This window comes from Leptodactylus fuscus, chromosome 10, assembly GCF_031893055.1.
Source record: "Leptodactylus fuscus isolate aLepFus1 chromosome 10, aLepFus1.hap2, whole genome shotgun sequence".
Taxonomy (NCBI): domain Eukaryota; kingdom Metazoa; phylum Chordata; class Amphibia; order Anura; family Leptodactylidae; genus Leptodactylus; species Leptodactylus fuscus.
This window is the reverse complement of record NC_134274.1, coordinates 87680231-87706408: the sequence shown is the minus strand read 5'-3', so window position 1 is coordinate 87706408 and position 26178 is coordinate 87680231. Positions and strand designations below refer to the sequence as shown.

The 26178-nt window shown below is 51.0% G+C and overlaps 1 protein-coding gene across 1 annotated transcript; it reads left to right on the top strand.

Moving 5' to 3' along the window:
* The first annotated feature begins 695 nt into the window (after positions 1-695).
* On the top strand, positions 696-14269 carry LOC142219366 (uncharacterized). The gene is made up of 8 exons (XM_075288366.1): positions 696-710; positions 1476-1590; positions 1716-1910; positions 2003-2126; positions 4551-4648; positions 4993-5104; positions 5594-6507; positions 13345-14269. Exons 2-8 carry the CDS (start codon positions 1489-1491, stop codon positions 14107-14109), a joined length of 2310 nt encoding a protein of 769 aa, XP_075144467.1. The 5' UTR covers positions 696-710; positions 1476-1488; the 3' UTR covers positions 14110-14269.
* The last annotated feature ends 11909 nt before the right edge of the window (positions 14270-26178 follow it).

Sequence of the window (26178 nt, the reverse complement as noted above, 5' to 3'; positions counted from 1 at the left end):
GGCAGAGCTGTGTGTGTGTAGTGTACGGGGCAGAGCTGTGTGTGTAGTGTACGGGGCAGCGCTCTGTGTGTGTGTGTAGTGTACGGGGCAGAGCTGTGTGTGTGTAGTGTACGGGGCAGAGCTGTGTGTGTGTGTGTAGTGTACGGGGCAGAGCTGTGTGTGTGTGTGTAGTGTACAGGGCAGAGCTGTGTGTGTGTTGTGTACGGGGCAGAGCTGTGTGTGTGTGTAGTGTACGGGGCAGAGCTGTGTGTGTGTGTAGTGTACGGGGCAGAGCTGTGTGTGTGTAGTGTACGGGGCAGAGCTGTGTGTGTGTAGTGTAGGGGGCAGAGCTGTGTGTGTGTGTGTAGTGTACGGGGCAGAGCTGTGTGTGTGTGTGTAGTGTACGGGGCAGAGCTGTGTGTGTGTGTGTAGTGTACGGGGCAGAGCTGTGTGTGTGTGTGTAGTGTACGGGGCAGAGCTGTGTGTGTGTAGTGTACGGGGCAGAGCTGTGTGTGTGTAGTGTAGGGGGCAGAGCTGTGTGTGTGTGTGTAGTGTACGGGGCAGAGCTGTGTGTGTGTAGTGTACGGGGCAGAGCTGTGTGTAGTGTACAGTCTGACTCCTCCCACACATGTGACTGATCACATGGTCATGACATCATCAAAGGTCCTCCAGAAAGTCACATGTCCAGAATTTACCTCAGAATTCCTGGCCAATGAGGAGAGAAGAGACTGGTCAGTGTGTGACTTGTAGTTTCCCTGTGTGTACAGCCGTGTATATGGGACTGTATATTATGTATTAGGGTGTATATAAAGTGTGCGTACTTTATACAGAGGAGTATATAGGGGGTGTATACTTTACACAGAAGTTTATGTATACTATATACAGAAAAATAGATAGTGGATGTATATGATAGAGATAGAGAGGTGTACAGTATATACTAGGAGTAGAGAGTATATATGGAGTTGTATAACTGTGCGATTATATATTGACTATAGTATATACAGATTCCTATAGTAAATATCAGGTTGTATAAGGGAGTATGGGATGTGTATACTGGGTGTAGCGTATAGGGGGTGTATAGTATATACAAGGTGTCTAGTACACAGCGGGCGGTATATACTGGGTGTATAGTATATACAAGGTGTCTAGTACACAGCGGGCGGTATATACAGGGTGTATAGTATATACAAGGTGTCTAGTACACAGCGGGCGGTATATACAGGGTGTATAGTATATACAAGGTGTCTAGTACACAGTGGGCGGTATATACAGGGTGTATAGTATATTCAGGGTGTCTAGTACACAGCGGGTGGTATATACAGGGTGTATAGTATATATAAGGTGTCTAGTACACAGCGGGTGGTATATACAGGGTGTATAGTATATACAGGGTGTCTAGTACACAGCGGGCGGTATATACAGGGTGTATAGTACACAGCGGGCGGTATATACAGGGTGTATAGTATATACTGTATACAATAGTTGTGTCTCCTCAGGCCTGACAACACAATGGTCGTCTCCCTGAGTCCCCCATCAGTGATGGACAGAAGTAAGATGGCTGACAGGATCCTAAAGCTGAGCCTGGAGATCATCTACCTGCTGAGCGGAGAGGTGAGGGATTGTGGGAAATCTGTCCCATGAGCTGACTCTTCTCTCTAGTAATAACACAGGAGCGGAGAGGTGAGGGATTGTGGGAATGTCTATAGTGATATTTATCAGGGTCTCTCCATACTCAGGACTACACAGTAGTGAAGAAGACATCTGATAAGTATGTGACCCCCAGCAGCCGCCCCCCCCATGTGTCAGGAGGATGGAGCAGGAGCCCGAGCCCCATCATGGAGCCTTCACCTCACTCACTGATACCTGAGAGCAACAACGAGCAGAAGATCCTGGAGCTGACCAACAAGATGATCTGTCTGCTGAGCGGAGAGGTGAGCGCTGCTGGGAATGCTGGGACATTAGACACTAACACAAGGGATGATGTGTCTGGAGGATGATGAGGACGGTGTCATTGTGTTGTCAGGTTCCTATAAGGTGTCAGGATGTCACCGTCTATTTCTCCATGGAGGAGTGGGAGTATTTAGAAGGACACAAGGATCTGTACAAGGAGGTGATGATGGACGACCACCAGACCCTCACATCACCAGGTAAGAGGAGAGATGGTAGAGAGCAGTATGGAGGGGCCCCTAGATCCCCCCCATCATCTGACCCTCACATCACCAGGTAAGAGGAGAGATGGTAGAGAGCAGTATGGAGGGGCCCCTAGATCCCCCCCCCATCATCTGACCCCCACATCACCAGGTAAGAGGAGATGGTAGAGAGCAGTATGGAGGGGCCCCTAGATCCCCCCCCATCATCTGACCCCCACATCACCAGGTAAGAGGAGAGATGGTAGAGAGCAGTATGGAGGGGCCCCTAGACCCCCCCCCATCATCTGACCCCACATCACCAGGTAAGAGGAGAGATGGTAGAGAGCAGTATGGAGGGGCCCCTAGATCTCCCCCATCATCTGACCCCCACATCACCAGGTAAGAGGAGAGATGGTAGAGAGCAGTATGGAGGGGCCCCTAGATCCCCCCCCCATCATCTGACCCCCACATCACCAGGTAAGAGGAGAGATGGTAGAGAGCAGTATGGAGGGGCCCCTAGATCTCCCCCATCATCTGACCCCCACATCACCAGGTAACAGGAGAGATGGTAGAGAGCAGTATGGAGGGGCCCCTAGATCCCCCCCCATCATCTGACCCTCATATCACCAGGTAAGAGGAGAGAAGGTAGAGAGCAGTATGGAGGGGCCCCTAGATCCCCCCCATCATCTGACCCTCATATCATCAGGTAAGAGGAGAGATGGTAGAGAGCAGTATGGAGGGGCCCCTACCCCCCCCCCCATCATCTGACCCCACATCATCAGGTAAGAGGAGAGATGGTAGAGAGCAGTATGGAGGGGCCCCTAGATCCCCCCCCATCATCTGACCCTCATATCATCAGGTAAGAGGAGAGATGGTAGAGAGCAGTATGGAGGGGCCCCTACCCCCCCCCATCATCTGACCCCACATCACCAGGTAAGAGGAGAGATGGTAGAGAGCAGTATGGAGGGGCCCCTAGATCCCCCCCCATCATCTGACCCTCACATCACCAGGTAAGAGGAGAGATGGTAGAGAGCAGTATGGAGGGGCCCCTAGATCCCCCCCATCATCTGACCCCCACATCACCAGGTAAGAGGAGAGATAGCAGAGGGCAGTATGGAGGGGCCCCTAGATCCCCCCCCCCATCATCTGACCCTCACATCACCAGGTAAGAGGAGAGATGGCAGAGAGCAGTATGGAGGGGCCCCTAGATCCCCCCCATCATCTGACCCCCACATCACCAGGTAAGAGGAGAGATGGTAGAGAGCAGTATGGAGGGGCCCCTAGATCCCCCCCATCATCTGACCCCCACATCACCAGGTAAGAGGAGAGATAGCAGAGGGCAGTATGGAGGGGCCCCTAGATCCCCCCCATCATCTGACCCCCACATCACCAGGTAACAGGAGAGATGGTAGAGAGCAGTATGGAGGGGCCCCTAGATCTCCCCCCCATCATCTGACCCCCACATCACTAGGTAAGAGGAGTGATGGTAGAGAGCAGTATGGAGGGGCCCCTAGATCCCCCCCCATCATCTGACCCCCACATCACCAGGTAAGAGGAGAGATGGTAGAGAGCAGTATGGAGGGGCCCCTAGATCTCCCCCCCCCCATCATCTGACCCCACATCACCAGGTAAGAGGAGAGATGGTAGAGAGCAGTATGGAGGGGCCCCTAGATCTCCCTCCCCCCCCCCCACATCATCTGACCCTCACATCACCAGGTAAGAGGAGAGATGGTAGAGAGCAGTATGGAGGGGCCCCTAGATCCCCCCCCCCCATCATCTGACCCCCACATCACCAGGTAAGAGGAGTGATGGTAGAGAGCAGTATGGAGGGGCCCCGAGATCCCCCCCATCATCTGACCCTCATATCACCAGGTAAGAGGAGTGATGGTAGAGAGCAGTATGGAGGGGCCCCTAGATCCCCCCCATCATCTGACCCTCACATCTCCAGGTAAGAGGAGTGATGGTAGAGAGCAGTATGGAGGGGCCCCTAGATCCCCCCCCCATCATCTGACCCCCACATCACCAGGTAAGAGGAGTGATGGTAGAGAGCAGTATGGAGGGGCCCCGAGATCCCCCCCATCATCTGACCCTCACATCACCAGGTAAGAGGAGTGATGGTAGAGAGCAGTATGGAGGGGCCCCTAGATCCCCCCCATCATCTGACCCTCACATCACCAGGTAAGAGGAGAGATGGTAGAGAGCAGTATGGAGGGGCCCCTAGATCAACCCCCCCATCATATGACCCCCACATCACCAGGTAAGAGGAGAGATGGTAGAGAGCAGTATGGAGGGGCCCCTAGATCCCCCCCCATCATCTGACCCCCACATCACCAGGTAAGAGGAGAGATGGTAGAGAGCAGTATGAAGGGGCCCCTAGATCCCCCCCCATCATCTGACCCCCACATATACACAATATATTCAGTCACTATGTGTGTCCTACAGATGGATCCAGTGATAGAAATCCACCGCAGAGTTGTCCCCGTCTTCTGTATACCCAAGATAAGGACGATGGAGATGACAATGTCCCTGAGAATCATCAGGTAGATGGAACATGTGGATTCCCTGTATATGGTGATACAGCTCATTCCTGTCTTAGTATTTGGGACTATGAAACCAGCAGTGAGGGGACATTCACATGACTGGGATCAGTAATCTGTATGGGACAGGAGGTCACTGGGAGTCCTAATATCATAGATCTCTACACTGCTCAGAGCCGCTGCCTGGTATAAGGTCGGTAAACACGTGGACAGAGTTTCACTCCTGGTTGTGTGAATGCGCCCTGACACTCATAGTAATTGTTTCATCCATTTTTGCTGCCCATTCTTTGTGTGCATATAGCCTAACTCTAAGTTACTTTTACTTTCATTTTCCAACCTCATAATAGGCCGAAGATCTGATCGATATCAAAGTTGAAGTTCTGACAGGAGAAGAGGAGACGTGTGTGATGGGTGAGTGGCCGTGTAAGGAGGAGGAAGATCCTTCAGAGATCAGTCCAGGCAAGTAAAGACGTCGCTTACTATGCATCTCCTTCTATCCCACCCCCCATAGATGATGGACCCTCAGTATTTCTCAGGCCCTGACTATCGCTCTGTCACTTCTGGACAGTTACGTGGATGCAGAATTGACCCGATCACTTCAATGACATATCGTGATTTCTATCTCTCTGCCATTCATGTGGTAGACGACTGTCCAAGCTTCATAGTGCGAATAGTCACCGCCTGGGGCCTACTAACAAAATGACCACTGACTGTATATACTTATATCACATAGGTGACGGATTAGGGAATGGGTTCTCCATCTGTATATACAGTCTGAGCAGTTCATAAGGAAATGGCTGAAGTGATGAGTTTCAGATACTTTACGTTGCGGTATCACGCTTCTTGGGAAACATCTATTTATGGGATGCTCCAGTCGTGTTTCCTCCATTAGTACATTTATAGAGTTCTGTAAATAGGAATTTTTATGTATATTTTTATCTTCAGCAGATGACCATGGCAAGAGCTTGGAAGACCGTTGTGTTTCATCAGATGGATCGTATGATATGACTAGATATCCACCTGAAGATAAGCCCGATCTCCTAAATATCCTTCCACAGCTCCACAGTGGAGACCTGTACACAGCGCAGGAATCTTCTCTCAATCAGTCACATCCTCACTTCACCCAAGCTACAGATCACAGTGGTGAGAAAATATTTTTTGCGCAGTCATGTAACGCAGTAGAGAATCCATTTTTGTGCTCGCAATGCGGGACCTGTTTCAGCGAGCAATCCGATCTTGTTAAACATCAGAAAACTCACTTGGTGAAGAAGCCATACTCCTGTTCCGAATGCGGAAAGTGCTTTCAGTACAAATCTGCTCTGAATCATCATCTCCGAGTCCACACCGGGGAGAAGCCATTCTCATGTTTGGAGTGTGGGAAGCGATTCTCCAAGAAATCGGGTGTTGTCGACCATCAGAAAATCCACACGGGAGAGCAGCTCTTCGAATGTTCGGAATGTGGCAAACGTTTTGTCCACAAATCTGCTCTCTTGAGACATCACATAGTTCACACGGGGGAGAGGTCGTTTCCTTGTTCGGAATGTGGGAAATGTTTTTCGGAAAGGTCAAGTCTTGTCCATCATCAGAGAAGTCACACCGGGGAGAAGCCCTTCTCATGTGCACAGTGTGGGAAGTGTTTTACCCTGAATTCTAGTCTTGTTAAGCATTCGAGACTTCATACGGGGGAGAGGCCGTTCGTATGTCCAGAATGTGGGAAAGCTTTCAATCAAAAATCAGATCTGAAGCAGCATCTGAGAATTCACACCGGGGAGCGGCCGTTTGTCTGCCCGGAGTGTGGGGAGAGTTTTGTTTGGAAATCAATTCTCGATAAACATCTTAAGACGCACACAGGGGAGTTTATGGTCACAAAAGAGAAGAAGAGAAGAGGCCAAACTGGACCATAAAACGGTGCCTCAGGCAATTGTCTGGTTACTTTTGAGTCCGTCAAGAACTGAAGGACTATATAAGAAAAATGGCTGAAATTACTTAATGAATAAGAGTCTACCAAGACTAGAAAAGCGATGGCGTATTTAGAAGAGAAAACAGAAGTATGAAGTTGATTCTTTAGTTATTTCTTTCTCTTGTTTGCTCTTATGCTTTGAATCATTGTTCCGGTCAGTACACAGAAATCCATGCACAGGGCAGTTCAGTTTACAATGAAGTCTATGGAGAGGGGAGGAAGAGAAAGACAGCGGACTGGAAAGATGATATGAGATTTCGAGAGCCGTCCAGTTATCATGAGCTTTATGAAGGCTCCCAGGCCTGTCTTGCCTGTATACCTATTGAGTCTCGCCTGTGGCAGGAATCACTTGGGCATATAGCGATTTACTCAGACTGGAATAAAGTGGTAGGTTCAAGCCCCCTAAGGGATCTTAAACAAAAAGTAAAAGTTATAAAAATTCAGATTACCCCCCCTTTCCCTCGATCTCAATCAAAGATAAACTCAAATTCTGCGTTCCCACCACACGGACATTCCCCGTGTTCGGAATGTGGAAAGGTTTTTCCGAAACATCAAGTCTGGTTCATCGTCAGAGAAGTCACACTGGGGAGAAGCCGCTCTCAAAATGGTGTAAAACAAAAGTACACCTGGCCCCGCAAAAAAAGGCGCCTTACGTATGCCGTACTACGTGGACCGCGATCTCTTTTTGTGCAGATATTGATAGGTCTTGTAGGATTTAGTTTCTTAATGAAAAACTGGAACAACAATGAAACAGGTTTTAAATAAAGGTATTGTTCATCGGCGTTCCGAGGTGTGTTCTGTGCTCATCACTTTAGGTTTTCGGACCAGAAATACTGTAGCACAAAGCTCACGTACTGATTGGCTCTCACTTACTTGGGCATTGTCTCATTGCCTCATTTTGCTTCAAGGGATTGTCCAGTTTCTATTTCTATTCTTTAATACTGCTATGGGTCATATAAACATAACAAAGAAGTAGTCACGTCGCCAAAGGAATGGGCAGGAAGCCTTTACATAGATGGGGTTGGCACAATGCAATTCAATCACAAGTGCAGATAAGCCTGGCGTGGATCTAATCTCTATCTCAGCTCTCCATTCAGATATATATATATAACTCCTGCTGAAATTTCTTCCCCAAAGTATACCGTATTTTGCGGACTATAAGGCACACCGGACTATAAGGCGCATTACCCATGAGCGCCTTATAGTCCTGCCTAGGTCCATATATAAGGCGCACCGAACTATAAGGCGCAGCGCTGTCTGGTGCGTCTTATATGTGATTGAAAGCGGCGGCCGGCAGACTTTGCCGGCGGTCGCTTAACCCCCCGCGTGCCAGCCGCTTCTATTCATTTCAATGGCACGCTTCCATTGAAATGAATGGAAGTGCTCAGCACGCGAGGAGTTAAAGGGATTCTACCATTAAAAGAACTTCTTCCTTCTTGGTCACGTCGGAATAGTCTCCTTACCTTTTTGCCATAGCCAGCGCCGCCTTCTTCCGCAGCTCCGTCTCTGTCTTCTTTGGGCCTCATGGATGACGCATGCGCAGTCGGCTCTAACAGGCTCTCGCAGCCAGAGCCGACTGCGCATGCGTCATCCATGAGGCCCAAAGAAGACGACACGGAAGGCGCGAACACAGCTCAGGGAGAAGGCGGCGCTGGCTATGGGAAAGGTAAGAGACGAATAGCCTTTTTAAGGCTATTCCGACGTGGTCAGGGGGAAGAAGTTCTTTTAATGGTAGAATCTAGAGTTGAGCGAGTACTGTTCGGATCGGCTGATCCGAACAGTACTCGCTCATCTGTAGTAGAATCCCTTTAAGCAGCGGCCGCCGGCAAAGTCTCCATGCCGCTTCCATACATTACAATGAGAGCGCGCTATTCAAATAGTTAGAGATGAACGAATACAATTTGAATAGCGCGCTCCCATTGCAATGTATGGAAGCGGCATGGAGACTTTGCCGGCGGCCGCCGCTTAACTCCTCGCGTGCCGCCGCTTCAAGCCTTATATAAGGCGCACTGGACTATAAGGCGCACTTTCGATTTCTGAGGAAATCAAAGTATTTTATGTGCGCCTTATAGTCCGGAAAATACGGTAATTCCTGGTTTATCACCACCTCGCACCATCCTAAATCATCCTTTAACCTGCTGCCTGTCATAGTCTGACATGGCCACCCCTGCTCTATGTTATCATGGCCTCCATTTTCCACATAGCCAGGGGTAGACGTCCTTCTGTCACCTCAATGCATTTTGCAGGTCATTCCTCCAGTACCATCTCTCTCCTTCCCCTCTTTTGACGTCCTCACTATCAGACTCTTCTACCCTTTCCCTTTCTGTCACCTACCGCCCCACGGTTCACCCGACCGGTTCTTAGATCACTTTGCTTCATGGATATCCTATTTCGTATCCTGTGAAGTTCCTCCCTTCATTATGGGTGACATTAACATTCCCACTAACCCCGCAGTCTCCTCTTCTGCCTCTCGCCTCCTATCACTGTCTCTCCCATCTTACATCTCCCGCATACAGATGTAATATCCTTGGCCTGGTCTTCTTACAGCGCTATTCTGTCTCTGACTTTACTGACCCTCGTCTATTACTGTATATACTCGAGTATAAGCCGACCCGAATATAAGCCGAGGCCCCTAATTTTACCACAAAAAACTGGGGAAACTTATTGACTCGAGTATAAGCCGAGTGCCGAGTATAGAGCCGAAATGCAGCAGCTACTGGAAAATTTCAAAAATTAAAATGATCAGAGTTTTTGGGTGCAGTAGTTGCTGGGTGCTGGGGAGGGGGTGTTTTGGTTGTCTGTCTGCCCCTTCCCTGAGCTTGAGGACTGTTTTTTCTTCCCACTTGGAATTCAGTCTGGCCGACTATAGGGGATCTGCAGTGCTCCTATTAACCCCTTCCCAACGGCACAGGAGCACTGCAGACCCCCTATATTCAGTAGACCGGGCACTGTCAGACACAGGGAGACCTAATGTGTATGTGTGTCACAGTAATTCTCTACTTTTATATGTATTCTAGGGAAAGGAGGGATTTACAACTTTTTTTTGCTTGACTCGAGTATAAGGCGAGGGGGGCACAAAAACTGTGTGAAAAAATTCGGCTTATACTCGAGTATATACGGTAATTTCCGACCAAATCTTCTTTCCTTTACCATCAAAGATTCTTGTCCTTCATAAAGTACTCGGACCTACTGCACATACAGGAATCTACTGGCCATAGATACTCCGCACCTCTCAGGCACGGGGCAGATCTCTGTGTGTGTGGTGTACTCACACATGAGCGGCACAGTCTGTAGTCTGACTCCTCCCACACATGTGACTGATCACATGCTCATGACATCATCAAAGGTCCTCCAGAAAGTCACATGTCCAGAATTTACCTCAGAATTCCTGGCCAATGAGGAGAGAAGAGACTGGTCAGTGTGTGACTTGTAGTTCCCCTGTGTGTACAGCCGTGTATATGGGGCCGTATATAAGAGGTGTCTATAGAGAGTGTAGAGTATATAGCAGGACATACACTATATACAGCGGGGTATAATATATATATCAGGTCTATAGTATATGTCACAGTGCTGTGTATACAGGGGGGGTATATTATAGACAGATGTATATACTGTGTGTAGCGTATAGGGGGTGTATAGTATATACAAGGTGTCTAGTACACAGCGGGCGGTATATACAGGGTGTATAGTATATACAAGGTGTCCGGTACACAGCGGGCGGTATATACAGGGTGTATAGTATATACAAGGTGTCTAGTACACAGCGGGCGGTATATACAGGGTGTATAGTATATACAAGGTGTCTAGTACACAGTGGGCGGTATATACAGGGTGTATAGTATATTCAGGGTGTCTAGTACACAGCGGGCGGTATATACAGGGTGTATAGTATATACAAGGTGTCTAGTACACAGTGGGCGGTATATACAGGGTGTATAGTATATACAAGGTGTCTAGTACACAGCGGGCGGTATATACAGGGTGTATAGTATATACAAGGTGTCTAGTAGACAGCGGGCGGTATATACAGGGTGTATAGTATATACAAGGAGTCTAGTAGACAGCGGGCGGTATATACAGGGTGTATAGTATATACAAGGTGTCTAATACACAGCGGGTGGTATATACAGGGTGTATAGTATATACAAGGAGTCTAGTACACAGCGGGCGGTATATACAGGGTGTATAGTATATACAAGGAGTCTAGTAGACAGCGAGCGGTATATACAGGGTGTATAGTATATACAAGGAGTCTAGTAGACAGCGAGCGGTATATACAGGGTGTATAGTATATTCAGGGTGTCTAGTACACAGCGGGCGGTATATACAGGGTGTATAGTATATACAAGGTGTCTAGTACACAGTGGGCGGTATATACAGGGTGTATAGTATATACAAGGTGTCTAGTACACAGCGGGCGGTATATACAGGGTGTATAGTATATACAAGGTGTCTAGTAGACAGCGGGCGGTATATACAGGGTGTATAGTATATACAAGGAGTCTAGTAGACAGCGGGCGGTATATACAGGGTGTATAGTATATACAAGGTGTCTAATACACAGCGGGTGGTATATACAGGGTGTATAGTATATACAAGGAGTCTAGTACACAGCGGGCGGTATATACAGGGTGTATAGTATATACAAGGTGTCTAGTACACAGCGGGCGGTATATACAGGGTGTATAGTATATACAAGGAGTCTAGTAGACAGCGGGCAGTTTATACAGGGTGTATAGTATATACAAGGTGTCTAGTACACAGCGGGCGGTATATACAGGGTGTATAGTATATACAGGGTGTCTAGTACACAGCGGGCGGTATATACAGGGTGTATAGTATATACAAGGTGTCTAGTACACAGCGGGCGGTATATACAGGGTGTATAGTATATACTGTATACAATAGTTGTGTCTCCTCAGGCCTGACAACACAATGGTCGTCTCCCTGAGTCCCCCATCAGTGATGGACAGAAGTAAGATGGCTGACAGGATCCTAAAGCTGGCCCTGGAGATCATCTACCTGCTGAGCGGAGAGGTGAGGGATTGTGGGAAATCTGTCCCATGAGCTGACTCTTCTCTCTAGTAATAACACAGGAGCGGAGAGGTGAGGGATTGTGGGAATGTCTATAGTGATATTTATCAGGGTCTCTCCATACTCAGGACTACACAGTAGTGAAGAAGACATCTGATAAGTATGTGACCCCCAGCAGCCGCCCCCCCCATGTGTCAGGAGGATGGAGCAGGAGCCCGAGCCCCATCATGGAGCCTTCACCTCACTCACTGATACCTGAGAGCAACAACGAGCAGAAGATCCTGGAGCTGACCAACAAGATGATCTGTCTGCTGAGCGGAGAGGTGAGCGCTGCTGGGAATGCTGGGACATTAGACACTAACACAAGGGATGATGTGTCTGGAGGATGATGAGGACGGTATCATTGTGTTGTCAGGTTCCTATAAGGTGTCAGGATGTCACCGTCTATTTCTCCATGGAGGAGTGGGAGTATTTAGAAGGACACAAGGATCTGTACAAGGAGGTGATGATGGACGACCCCCAGACCCTCACATCACCAGGTAAGAGGAGAGATGGTAGAGAGCAGTATGGAGGGGCCCCTAGATCCCCCCCATCATCTGACCCCCACATCACCAGGTAAGAGGAGAGATGGTAGAGAGCAGTATGGAGGGGCCCCTAGATCCCCCCCTCCCCATCATCTGACCCCCACATCACCAGGTAAGAGGAGAGATGGTAGAGAGCAGTATGGAGGGGCCCCTAGATCCCCCCCCCCATCATCTGACCCCCACATCACCAGGTAAGAGGAGAGATGGTAGAGAGCAGTATGGAGGGGCCCCTAGATCCCCCCCCCATCATCTGACCCCACATCACCAGGTAAGAGGAGAGATGGTAGAGAGCAGTATGGAGGGGCCCCTAGATCCCCCCCCCCCCATCATCTGACCCCCACATCACCAGATAAGAGGAGAGATGGTAGAGAGCAGTATGGAGGGGCCCCTAGATCCCCCCCATCATCTGACCCCACATCACCAGGTAAGAGGAGTGATGGTAGAGAGCAGTATGGAGGGGCCCCTAGATCCCCCCCCCCCCCCCCCCCATCACATCACCAGGTAAGAGGAGACTTTTATGGGTGGTAATGCAGAGTTCAGCCTATTATACATCTTATCCTTGTGTGATCTTTGTTGGTCCACCACTGGGAAGGGTTACTAATAATGGTCTTCAATTTCTTCTATTTCTGCTCGGTCTGACTGTGGATTGGTGCAGACTCTTTAGAGATGGTTTTTTAGCCTCTTCCAATCATATAACTACATAGATCTACATAATGCTCCAGGAAAGGTCTCTCGATTCTCACGCTTATGTCATTTTGGTAGATATAATTTTATGTATTTTTTATCCTCCAGACAACGACCCTGTCGAGAGCTCGGAGGACCTCGCTGTTCCATGTGTAGATTTTGATGGAGCCTATGATACTACTGTTTTTTCACCGGGCGATAAACCCATTCCCCAAACTATACATCCACATCTCCCTGGCAGAGACCCATTCACAGCGCAGGAACCTTCTCTCAATCAGTCTGACGACACCCCAAGCACGGGTCACAGAGATGGCAAAATACTCGTGTTTGTGGAGTCATTTAACGCATTAGAGAATCAGTTTTTGTGTTCACAATGCGGAAAGTGTTTTCGCCATCAGGCCGATCTTCTTGAACATCAGAAATTTCACAACTCAAAGAAGCCATATTTATGTTCCGAATGTGGAAAGTGCTTCAAGCGTAAATCCAGTCTGAACGATCACCTGAGAGTTCACACCGGGGAGAAGCCGTTTGTGTGTCCGGAGTGCGGGAAACGATTCACCCAGAAATCTGCGTTATTTCATCATCAGAGAATCCACACCGGGGAGAAGCCATTTTTGTGTTCGGAGTGTGGGAAACGATTCTCCAAAAAATCGGTATTTCGTGATCATCAGAAAATCCACACGGGAGAGAAACTGTTCTCATGTTCTGAATGTGGGAAACGTTTTACCCAAAAATCAGTTCTGTCGAGACATCACGCCGTTCACACCGGGGAGAAGCCGTTTCCATGCTTGGAATGTGGGAAATGTTTTTCCAAAAAATCAGATCTCGCCCAACATCAGAGGAGTCACACCGGGGAGAAGCCCTTCTCATGTCCCGAATGTGGGAAGTGTTTTATCCAAAAATCGGGTCTTGCTAAGCATTCGAGACTTCATACGGGGGAGAGGCCGTATTCATGTCCAGAATGTGGGAAATCCTTTAACCAAAGATCAGATCTTATGCAGCATCTGCGAATTCACACCGGGGAGCGGCCGTTTGTCTGCCCGGAATGTGGGGAACATTTTGTTTGGAAAAGAGTTCTCAATAAACATCTCAAAACTCACACCGGGAAGGAACAATATCCGTGTCCGAAATGTGGCGAATGCTTTACCCAAAAATCAGATCTTGTTTCTCACGAGAGGAGTTACCGAGAGCAGACACCATAGACATGATCCAGAAATCAGGCCTGGCTCACCCTTCTCCTCCTCGTGTTCAGGATATGGGAAATGATTCACGTATCGGGACCTACCACACAAAAATTCTCATAAGAACCCAGATTACTTATGGCGAGACCTCCACTCATCAGTAGTGGCACTCGGTAGTGAAAGGAATTGGGCTAAGTCCTAGTACCAGGCAGAGCCTCACGAGAACAAGGCTCGGTACCTAGATAACCATTGCAGGTGAGGATGCTGGAGATAGTTCAATGGTCCCCTAATTCCCATGAACAAGAGTTCATACATGATACATCGGAAACCCATCCAGTGGGGTCCACGAGTATTTGGACAATGACACCATTTTCGGAACTTAGCCTCTATACACCACCATTGTGGATTTGAAGCAACTCCAGGACACCCATAGGTCAGCTGCTAAAAATGGAAGCAGCACTTGGGTCCGCCCCTACGCAGCATTGTGTTCCAGGGTCAGCATCAGCACTGGGCAAGTTCTGGCAGATGCCACGGCCTACTGGGGTTCAGGGGCCCTCTGATCGCCTGTAACCTGAAAACACCAATTTTATTACCACCTCAACCTCACAGCCAGTCTGATATGTCTCCTCTCTGACCTCTCACGCCTCTGTGGGTATTGTCTACTACAAGTGATATATTACACCTTCTGTAACTGACCTGCACAGACCCTGAACAGCCGGTATGTGAGGATCCGCTAGTACCGCCCCCTTGTCACATAGCTGTCTAGTGAGTATATATCTGTGTCAGGAGGGATCATTATAGCAGATGCCCAATAGAAAAGCATGAAATTATAAAACTCAATGGACCCCACTGGAAGCCAATCAGAACCTGGTGTCTGCCGTGAGACGAAGGTGACTAAAGACCATGATGCAGATGTGAACCAAGTCTTAATTTTTTTTTTGCGTTAAGGGTTTGTTAAAAGTGTATTGAGGCAACAATGAATGTTGTAGATGTACAGTATACTAACAGTGGAAAACGCTGCGGATGTCTTATATGTCAGTGTTTCTTAGCAGTTTTTTATGCTGATTTCAAGTCTGAAAACCGTTTTGCTCTCTCAGGTCAAACTGTTAAGATATTGTCCAAAAAATGTTTTTATTTTGCTTAAATAGGACGAGAAGCTTCTGACAGTATACACAATGATATAATCTATATACTCAATGAATACATACATACAGGGGTGAACCTACCTGTTTTGCCGCCCAAGGCGGACGACAGAAAGCAGGGCAGGGGGTGGGGGCGAGCGAAGGGGGGCGGGGCCGAGCGAAAGGGGCAGGGCGGAGCAGCGTTAGCAGGCAGGGAGAGGACCTGCTCTCTGCGTGAGTGTGAGGGGAGGCCGCTGGAGCAGCGCTGCTCAATCCACTGCTCGGTGACGGTGACGCTAAGCCAGTCCAGGACAGCTTGTCCTGGACTGGCTTAGGTAAGCAAAAATGCCACTCTCCCCCGGGGCCCTGGCATAGCGCCGCCTGAAGCGGTCGCTTCAGGTCGCCTCATGGGAGGTGCGGCTCTGCATACATATATCCTTATCCTTACTAATATATAAATGTGAAAGTTTGTGTGTTTGGATGTTTGTTCCACAATCACGGCCAAACGGATTACAGTGAGATTTCACACATGCCTAGAATGGCGCCCAGAAGGAAACATAGGCGCATTACCATCCCCATAGGTTCCTGGTTTTCACGACCGCGAGAACCGAAAGCACGGTCGGCGGAGGCTGAAGGACCTGAGATGACGTCATCGCAGGCCTTCGCGCTGAACTCCGATTGGAGCAAGCGATGGAGGGGGCGGAGCTGGAGAGACTCACGCCGGCCGCAGAGCCATCACGCTGGGCTCAGATTGGACCAGCTGACACAGGGGGCGGAGCTCTTGCATCTCGACCCAAACGAGACGAAGAACATGGAGGCGCATATATGGAGTGCCGAACATGCCGCCATCGGTGGAGCCTGCCGCACGGTGTGGATCCGTGAGTCTGCCGGGGCCCCGAGGGTGGGAAGTCTCCCTATCATGCGGAGTGCATGACCGCAGCTGCTGCGCAACACAGTTTGCACAACACATGCACTCCGGGATACTAGGCGCATGGGAGACTCGGGGGGGGGGGGAGAAATTTAAACCATCAACATGTTTAACGAACTTTTGCCCATATTTTATAGATATTAGGGTACTATTCCGTTATCGGGCCAGCAGCAGCGCATTTCAGCACCAGCTTTCGGGACAGCAGTTCAGTTCAGCAGCGGGAATTACAATGACATCCGAGGACTGCTGGCCCGATGCTTGTGCCCAGTAGCCAGTACATCAATGACCCCCCCTCCATCTCCTCCTCCTTCCAGTGCTGCCCCCCAGCTCTCCTTACATCTACCCCGTACCCTCTCCCCGCCACATGACTAAGCCGATGCTGGCCCGATGATAGAGGCCGTGCTTGTGTGTAGTAGGCAGTACATCGATCGATGCCCTCATCCTCCTCTTCCTTCCAGTGCTGCCCCCCAGCTCTTCTTACATCTGCCCCGTACCCTCTCCCTGTAATAGGCCTCACCGTAAATCTTGAGCAATGAATGCTACTAGATAGCCGCCGGACGCTGCAGAAAGTTTGTCCCTCCGGCTCGCTGTAGCTCACCGTTCCTATAGTCGGCGTGTTTCTTGTCAGGGCCTGGATTGAGCCCCGGTGTCTTTCCTTTCGGTCTCGGTACTAGCGCTGAGGTGAGGCCTAGTCGTGTGGCGGGGAGAGGGTACGGGGAAGATGTAAGGAGAGCTGGGGGGCAGCACTGGCAGGAGGAGAAGGATGGGGGAGGGGGGTCATCGATGTACTGGTTACTGGGCACAAGCATCGGGCCAGCAGTCCTCGGATGTCATTGTAATTCCCGCTGCTGAACTGCTGTCCCGAAAGCTGCTGCTGAACTGCGCTGCTGCTGGCCCGATAACGGAATAGTACCGATATTAGACTTAAAACTGAATTTTTGTTAATCATATAATTATGTATGTTATATCAGGGGTCCTCAAACTGCGGGCCACATGTGGCCCGCCAAGGACATTTATCCGGCCCACGTGCCGTCGTCTGGATCGCTCACTAATGAGGAATACTGGATTCCCCGTTAGTGAGCGGATCGCTGCTTTCAGTTGTATGCAAATGCATGGTTGTGCGGCCTACACTGACGGCAGAGAGTGACCTCTGCCCCGACGCAGGTGCGATGACGTTAGTCGTCACGCTTGCAGTCTGAAGGAGGAGGATGCGCAGCGGCTCTTCATGGGTAAGTATGATAGATTGTGTGTGTTTGAAAGGGGGGGGTACATATGTACTGGGAAGCATATAATCAAGTGTGGGGGGTACATATGTACTGGGAAGCATATGATAAAGTGTGGGGGGGGCGTACTGAGGAGCATATAATACAGTGGAGGGTGTACTGACGAGCATATAATAGTGTTTGGGGGGCACACTGAGGAGCATATAATACAGTGGGGAGGTGTACTGAAGAGCAGATTATACTGTGTGGGGGGGCGTACTGTGTAACATATAATACTGTAGGAGGCCTGCTGTGGAGCGTATAATACTGTGTGGGGAGTTACTGTGGAGCATATAATACTGTGGGGAGCCTGCTGTGGAGAGTATAATACTGTGGGGGGCGCTACTGTGGAGCATATAATACTGTGGGGGACCTGCTGTGAAGCGTATAATACTGTGGGGGGAGTTACTGTGGAGCATATAATACTGTGGGGGGGGGCCTGCTGTGGCGCATATAATACTGTGGGGGGCCTGCTGTGGAGTGTATAATACTGTGGGGGGCCTGCTGTGGAGCAAATAATACTGTGGGGGGGCCTGCTGTGGAGCAAATAATACTGGGGGGGGCCTGCTGTGGAGCATATAATACTGTGGGGGGCCTACTGTGGAGTATATAATACTGTGGGGGGCCTGCTGTGGATTGTATAATACTGTGGGGGGCCTGCTGTGGAGTGTATAATACTGTGGGGGGGCCTGCTGTGGAGTGTATAATACTGTGGAGGCCTGCTGTGAAGTGTATAATACTGTGGGGGGCCTGCTGTGGAGTGTATAATACTGTGGGGGCCTGCTGTGAAGTGTATAATACTGTGGGGGGCCTGCTGTGGAGCGTATAATACTGTGGGGGGGCCTGCTGTGGAGCGTATAATACTGTGGGGGGGCCTGCTGTGGAGCGTATAACACTGTGGGGGGCCTGCTGTGGAGCGTATAATACTGTGGAGGGCCTGCTGTGGAGCGTATAATACTGTGGGGGGCCTGCTGTGGAGCGTATAATACTGTGGGGGGGCCTGCTGTGGAGCTTATAACACTGTGGGGGGCCTGCTGTGGAGCGTATAATACTGTGGGGGGCCTGCTGTGGAGCGTATAATACTGTGGGGGGCCTGCTGTGGAGCGTATAATACTGTGGGGGGCCTGCTGTGGAGCGTATAATACTGTGGGGGGCCTGCTGTGGAGTGTATAATACTGTGGGGGGCCTGCTGTGGAGCAAATAATACTGTGGGGGGGCCTGCTGTGGAGCAAATAATACTGGGGGGGCCTGCTGTGGAGCATATAATACTGTGGGGGGCCTGCTGTGGAGCATATAATACTGGGGGGGGCCTGCTGTGGATTGTATAATACTGTGGGGGGCCTGCTGTGGAGTGTATAATACTGTGGGGGGGCCTGCTGTGGAGTGTATAATACTGTGGAGGCCTGCTGTGAAGTGTATAATACTGTGGGGGGGCTGCTGTGAAGTGTATAATACTGTGGGGGGGCTGCTGTGGAACGTATAATACTGTGGGGGGCCTGCTGTGGAGCGTATAATACTGTGGGGGGGCCTGCTGTGGAGTGTATAATACTGTGGAGGCCTGCTGTGAAGCGTATAATACTGTGGGGGGCCTGCTGTGGAGCGTATAATACTGTGGGGGGGCCTGCTGTGGAGCGTATAATACTGTGGGGGGCCTGCTGTGGAGCATATAATACTGTGGGGGGCCTGCTGTGGAGCGTATAATACTGTGGGGGGCCTGCTGTGGAGCGTATAATACTGTGGGGGGCCTGCTGTGGAGCGTATAATACTGTGGGGGGCCTGCTGTGGAGCGTATAATACTGTGGGGGGGCCTGCTGTGGAGTGTATAATACTGTGGGGGGCCTGCTGTGGAGCGTATAATACTGTGGAGGCCTGCTGTGAAGCGTATAATACTGTGGGGGGCCTGATGTGGAGCGTATAATACTGTAGGGGGCCTGCTGTGGAGCGTATAATACTGTGGGGGGGCCTGCTGTGGAGCGTATAATACTGTGGGGGGCCTGCTGTGGAGCGTATAATACTGTGGAGGCCTGCTGTGAAGCGTATAATACTGTGGGGGGCCTGCTGTGAAGCGTATAATACTGTGGGGGGGCCTGCTGTGGAGCGTATAATACTGTGGGGGGCCTACTGTGGAGCGTATAATACTGTGGGGGGGCTGCTGTGGAGCGTATAATACTGTGGGGGGCCTGCTGTGGAGCGTATAATACTGTGGGGGGCCTGCTGTGGAGAGTATAATACTGTGGGGGGCCTGCTGTGGAGCGTATAATACTGTGGGGGGCCTGCTGTGGAGCGTATAATACTGTGGGGGGGCCTGCTGTGAAGCGTATAATACTGTGTGCGGGGCCACTGCTGGAAGCGTATAATACTATGGGGGGCCTGCTGTGGAGCGTATAATACTGTGGGGGGCCTGCTGTGGAGCATATAATTGTCACGACCTGAATACTTGTATAATATTTGTGTGTTTCTGGTTGGGATTTGATCCGGTGTTCTGGGGTCTTCTGGTGGTTTCCTTGCCATTGGGCCATCTGTTTGTGCATGGCGTTTCGGCCTTCAGAATATACTGGATTGAACCTCAGGTGTTGGTTGTTTCCATTATCCTATGGGCCTATCCTGGGACCTGTATAAGGAGGAGGGCTGGCTCCACTAGTTGCCGGTTTTCGTTGTTACCACCTAGAATTCGTGGCTCAGGGAGGAGGAGTGTTTGTGGAATTACAACTGTCTAGGAAGTGGTGTGAGTGTTGCCGTGTTTGAGTGTCGCCTTGTGTGTGAGTCTGGTTTCTCCCTCCACACTTCTCCTCTCCCTTGTCCTCAGTTCTGTTTGCCTGGCACTATCTGGTTATTTGTGAGGTTTGGGTATCAGTTTGTTTTACCCCAGTCCTGTGTAACCCTTTCCTCACCCTTCCACTGTCCCTCTCCTCATTCCCTTGTTGTGTGTTGTGTTGCGTGTCTGTTGTCCAGCACTTCCCATCCTGTTCTGTCTGCAGCTGCCCCTTGGTTTCTGTAGGGGTGACCACCTTAGTATCCCCAGTCCCTAACTCTTGTAGCTCTCACCCTATCTGTCGGCTAGGCCTTCGTGTTAGAGAGCCAGGAGTTGTCGGGGCCAAGGCTAGCTTGGGAACAGCTGACCACCTAGGGCCTAGCTAGCCACCGCAGCATCAGGGAAAGACTCCTACCCCTGTTCCCTTAGCGGTGCAGTCTGCAGTCAAGATTCTGGGTCTGGACATTGACACGAACGTAACAATAATACTGTGGGGGCCTGCTGTGGAGCGAATAATACTGTGGGGGGCCTGATGTGGAGCGTATAATACTGTGGGGGGGCCTTCTGTGGAGAGTATAATACTGTGGGGGGCGCTACTGTGGAGCATATAATACTGTGGGGAGCCTGCTGTGGAGAGTATAATACTGTGGGGGGCACTACTGTGGAGCATATAATACTGTGGGGGGCCTGCTGTGGAGCGTATAATACTGTGGGGGGGCCTGCTGTGGAGCGAATAATACTGTGGGGGGCCTGCTGTGGAGCGAATAATACTGTGGGGGGCACTACTGTGGAGCATATAATACTGTGGGGGGCCTGCTGTGGAGCGTATAATACTGTGGGGGGCCTGCTGTGGAGCGTATAATACTGTGGGGGCCTGCTGTGGAGCGTATAATACTGTGTGGGGGCCTGCTGTGGAGCGTATAATACTGTGTGGGGGGCCTGCTGTGGAGCGTATAATACTGTGGGGGGCCTGCTGTGGAACGTATAATACTGTGGGGGGCCTGCTGTGGAGCATATAATACTGTGGGGGGCCTGCTGTGGAGCGTATAATACTGTGTGGGGGGCCTGCTGTGGAGCGTATAATACTGTGTGGGGGGCCTGCTGTGGAACGTATAATACTGTGGGGGGCCTGCTGTGGAGCATATAATACTGTGGGGGGCCTGCTGTGGAACGTATAATACTGTGGGGGGCGCTACTGTGAATCATATAATCTTAAATTTTTTTAAACTATATTTCAGCCCTCCACTGGTTTGTGGACCCCTGTTATATATCGTTTCAGTAGCTATAGCCTTGTTCTTGTTTATGGTTATAATTCATGCAGCAATTACTTTTAAAATACAAGTTTTTGTGCAATTTCTTATGTTTTGAAGTAATTAATAGAAATATAAAATCTAAGATCGTGGATATTTCAAGAATGGCGGGTGAGAGAGAAAAACGGTTTGCATATTGGAAATCAGCATGTTCAAATTGACTAAGATTGATTATTGTATACCAAGATATCCACGGAAAGGTTTTTTTTTGTGGGTAGTAATTGTATTAAAGTATACATACAACCAAGTCTAGGTTCACACTGCCGCTTTTCAGTCCATTGTTCTGATCAGTTTTAGAATATAACATGTATGATGTTCTTTATGAATCGCGGCAAACATTCATTTGATTGTGCCTCAGAGTATGACATACAGGAGACCGACAGAGACACTGCCACCCAAGAGCCCAGCAACCTTGGTACATCTGTGTGTGTGTGTGTAGTGTACGGGGCAGAGCTGTGTGTGTGTGTGTAGTGTACGGGGCAGAGCTGTGTGTGTGTGTGTAGTGTACGGGGCAGAGCTGTGTGTGTGTAGTGTACGGGGCAGAGCTGTGTGTGTGTAGTGTACGGGGCAGAGCTGTGTGTGTGTGTAGTGTACGGGGCAGAGCTGTGTGTGTGTGTAGTGTACGGGGCAGAGCTGTGTGTGTGTGTAGTGTACGGGGCAGAGCTGTGTGTGTGTGTAGTGTACGGGGCAGAGCTGTGTGTGTGTGTGTAGTGTACGGGGCAGAGCTGTGTGTGTGTGTGTAGTGTACGGGGCAGAGCTGTGTGTGTGTGTGTAGTGTACGGGGCAGAGCTGTGTGTGTGTGTGTAGTGTACGGGGCAGAGCTGTGTGTGTGTGTGTAGTGTACGGGGCAGAGCTGTGTGTGTGTGTGTAGTGTACGGGGCAGAGCTGTGTGTGTGTGTGTGTAGTGTACGGGGCAGAGCTGTGTGTGTGTGTGTAGTGTACGGGGCAGAGCTGTGTGTGTGTGTGTAGTGTACGGGGCAGAGCTGTGTGTGTGTGTGTAGTGTACGGGGCAGAGCTGTGTGTGTGTGTGTGTAGTGTACGGGGCAGAGCTGTGTGTGTGTAGTGTACGGGGCAGAGCTGTGTGTGTGTAGTGTACGGGGCAGAGCTGTGTGTGTGTGTGTAGTGTACGGGGCAGAGCTGTGTGTGTGTGTGTGTAGTGTACGGGGCAGAGCTGTGTGTGTGTAGTGTACGGGGCAGAGCTGTGTGTGTGTAGTGTACGGGGCAGAGCTGTGTGTGTGTAGTGTACGGGGCAGAGCTGTGTGTGTGTGTGTAGTGTACGGGGCAGAGCTGTGTGTGTAGTGTACGGGGCAGAGCTGTGTGTGTAGTGTACGGGGCAGAGCTGTGTGTGTGTAGTGTACGGGGCAGAGCTGTGTGTGTGTAGTGTACGGGGCAGAGCTGTGTGTGTGTGTAGTGTACGGGGCAGAGCTGTGTGTGTGTAGTGTACGGGGCAGAGCTGTGTGTGTGTAGTGTACGGGGCAGAGCTGTGTGTGTGTGTGTAGTGTACGGGGCAGAGCTGTGTGTGTGTGTGTAGTGTACGGGGCAGAGCTGTGTGTGTGTAGTGTACGGGGCAGAGCTGTGTGTGTGTAGTGTACGGGGCAGAGCTGTGTGTGTGTGTAGTGTACGGGGCAGAGCTGTGTGTGTGTGTAGTGTACGGGGCAGAGCTGTGTGTGTGTAGTGTACGGGGCAGAGCTGTGTGTGTGTAGTGTACGGGGCAGAGCTGTGTGTGTGTAGTGTACGGGGCAGAGCTGTGTGTGTGTAGTGTACGGGGCAGAGCTGTGTGTGTGTAGTGTACGGGGCAGAGCTGTGTGTGTAGTGTACGGGGCAGAGCTGTGTGTGTGTGTGTAGTGTACGGGGCAGAGCTGTGTGTGTGTAGTGTACGGGGCAGAGCTGTGTGTGTGTGTAGTGTACGGGGCAGAGCTGTGTGTGTGTAGTGTACGGGGCAGAGCTGTGTGTGTGTGTGTAGTGTACGGGGCAGAGCTGTGTGTGTGTGTGTAGTGTACGGGGCAGAGCTGTGTGTGTGTAGTGTACGGGGCAGAGCTGTGTGTGTGTAGTGTACGGGGCAGAGCTGTGTGTGTGTAGTGTACGGGGCAGAGTTGTGTGTGTGTAGTGTACGGGGCAGAGCTGTGTGTGTGTAGTGTACGGGGCAGAGCTGTGTGTGTGTAGTGTACGGGGCAGAGCTGTGTGTGTGTAGTGTACGGGGCAGAGCTGTGTGTGTAGTGTACGGGGCAGAGCTGTGTGTGTAGTGTACGGGGCAGAGCTGTGTGTGTAGTGTACGGGGCAGAGCTGTGTGTGTGTAGTGTACGGGGCAGAGCTGTGTGTGTGTAGTGTACGGGGCAGAGCTGTGTGTGTGTGTAGTGTACGGGGCAGAGCTGTGTGTGTGTGTAGTGTACGGGGCAGAGCTGTGTGTGTGTAGTGTACGGGGCAGAGCTGTGTGTGTGTAGTGTACGGGGCAGAGCTGTGTGTGTGTAGTGTACGGGGCAGAGCTGTGTGTGTGTGTGTGTAGTGTACGGGGCAGAGCTGTGTGTGTGTAGTGTACGGGGCAGAGCTCTGTGTGTGTAGTGTACGGGGCAGAGCTGTGTGTGTGTGTAGTGTACGGGGCAGAGCTGTGTGTGTGTAGTGTACGGGGCAGAGCTGTGTGTGTGTGTAGTGTACGGGGCAGAGCTGTGTGTGTGTGTAGTGTACGGGGCAGAGCTGTGTGTGTGTGTGTAGTGTACGGGGCAGAGCTGTGTGTGTGTGTAGTGTACGGGGCAGAGCTGTGTGTGTAGTGTACGGGGCAGAGCTGTGTGTGTGTAGTGTACGGGGCAGAGCTGTGTGTGTGTGTAGTGTACGGGGCAGAGCTGTGTGTGTAGTGTACGGGGCAGAGCTGTGTGTGTGTAGTGTACGGGGCAGAGCTGTGTGTGTGTAGTGTACGGGGCAGAGCTGTGTGTGTGTAGTGTACGGGGCAGAGCTGTGTGTGTGTAGTGTACGGGGCAGAGCTGTGTGTGTGTAGTGTACGGGGCAGAGCTGTGTGTGTAGTGTACGGGGCAGAGCTGTGTGTGTGTAGTGTACGGGGCAGAGCTGTGTGTGTGTGTGTAGTGTACGGGGCAGAGCTGTGTGTGTGTGTGTAGTGTACGGGGCAGAGCTGTGTGTGTGTGTGTGTGTAGTGTACGGGGCAGAGCTGTGTGTGTGTGTGTGTGTAGTGTACGGGGCAGAGCTGTGTGTGTGTAGTGTACGGGGCAGAGCTGTGTGTGTGTGTAGTGTACGGGGCAGGGCTGTGTGTGTTGTGTACGGGGCAGAGCTGTGTGTGTGTAGTGTACGGGGCAGAGCTGTGTGTGTGTGTGTGTAGTGTACGGGGCAGAGCTGTGTGTGTGTAGTGTACGGGGCAGAGCTGTGTGTGTGTGTGTAGTGTACGGGGCAGAGCTGTGTGTGTGTAGTGTACGGGGCAGAGCTGTGTGTGTGTGTGTAGTGTACGGGGCAGAGCTGTGTGTGTGTGTGTGTGTGTAGTGTACGGGGCAGAGCTGTGTGTGTGTGTGTGTGTAGTGTACGGGGCAGAGCTGTGTGTGTAGTGTACGGGGCAGAGCTGTGTGTGTGTGTGTGTGTGTGTAGTGTACGGGGCAGAGCTGTGTGTGTGTAGTGTACGGGGCAGAGCTGTGTGTGTGTGTGTGTGTAGTGTACGGGGCAGAGCTGTGTGTGTAGTGTACGGGGCAGAGCTGTGTGTGTGTAGTGTACGGGGCAGAGCTGTGTGTGTGTGTGTAGTGTACGGGGCAGAGCTGTGTGTGTGTAGTGTACGGGGCAGAGCTGTGTGTGTGTAGTGTACGGGGCAGAGCTGTGTGTGTGTGTGTAGTGTACGGGGCAGAGCTGTGTGTGTGTGTAGTGTACGGGGCAGAGCTGTGTGTGTGTGTGTGTGTAGTGTACGGGGCAGAGCTGTGTGTGTGTGTGTGTGTAGTGTACGGGGCAGAGCTGTGTGTGTGTAGTGTACGGGGCAGAGCTGTGTGTGTGTGTGTGTAGTGTACGGGGCAGAGCTGTGTGTGTAGTGTACGGGGCAGAGCTGTGTGTGTGTGTAGTGTACGGGGCAGAGCTGTGTGTGTGCAGTGTACGGGGCAGAGCTGTGTGTGTGTGTAGTGTACGGGGCAGAGCTGTGTGTGTGCAGTGTACGGGGCAGAGCTGTGTGTGTGTGTAGTGTACGGGGCAGAGCTGTGTGTGTGTAGTGTACGGGGCAGAGCTGTGTGTGTGTAGTGTACGGGGCAGAGCTGTGTGTGTGTAGTGTACGGGGCAGAGCTGTGTGTGTGTGTAGTGTACGGGGCAGAGCTGTGTGTGTGTAGTGTACGGGGCAGAGCTGTGTGTGTGTGTGTAGTGTACGGGGCAGAGCTGTGTGTGTGTAGTGTACGGGGCAGAGCTGTGTGTGTGTAGTGTACGGGGCAGAGCTGTGTGTGTGTAGTGTACGGGGCAGAGCTGTGTGTGTGTAGTGTACGGGGCAGAGCTGTGTGTGTGTAGTGTAGGGGGCAGAGCTGTGTGTGTGTAGTGTACGGGGCAGAGCTGTGTGTGTGTGTGTAGTGTACGGGGCAGAGCTGTGTGTGTGTAGTGTACGGGGCAGAGCTGTGTGTGTGTAGTGTACGGGGCAGAGCTGTGTGTGTGTAGTGTACGGGGCAGAGCTGTGTGTGTGCAGTGTACAGTCTGACTCCTCCCACACATGTGACTGATCACATGCTCATGACATCATCAAAGGTCCTCCAGAAAG

Bases quoted from the DNA above. Each gene is read 5' to 3' on its own strand.
- LOC142219366 (XM_075288366.1), top strand. From the start codon at position 1,489: ATGGTCGTCTCCCTGAGTCCCCCATCAGTGATGGACAGAAGTAAGATG. The intron at 1,591-1,715 runs GTGAGGGATTGT...CTCCATACTCAG, and splicing joins TCTACCTGCTGAGCGGAGAG to GACTACACAGTAGTGAAGAA. The intron at 5,105-5,593 runs GCAAGTAAAGAC...TATCTTCAGCAG, and splicing joins TCCTTCAGAGATCAGTCCAG to ATGACCATGGCAAGAGCTTG.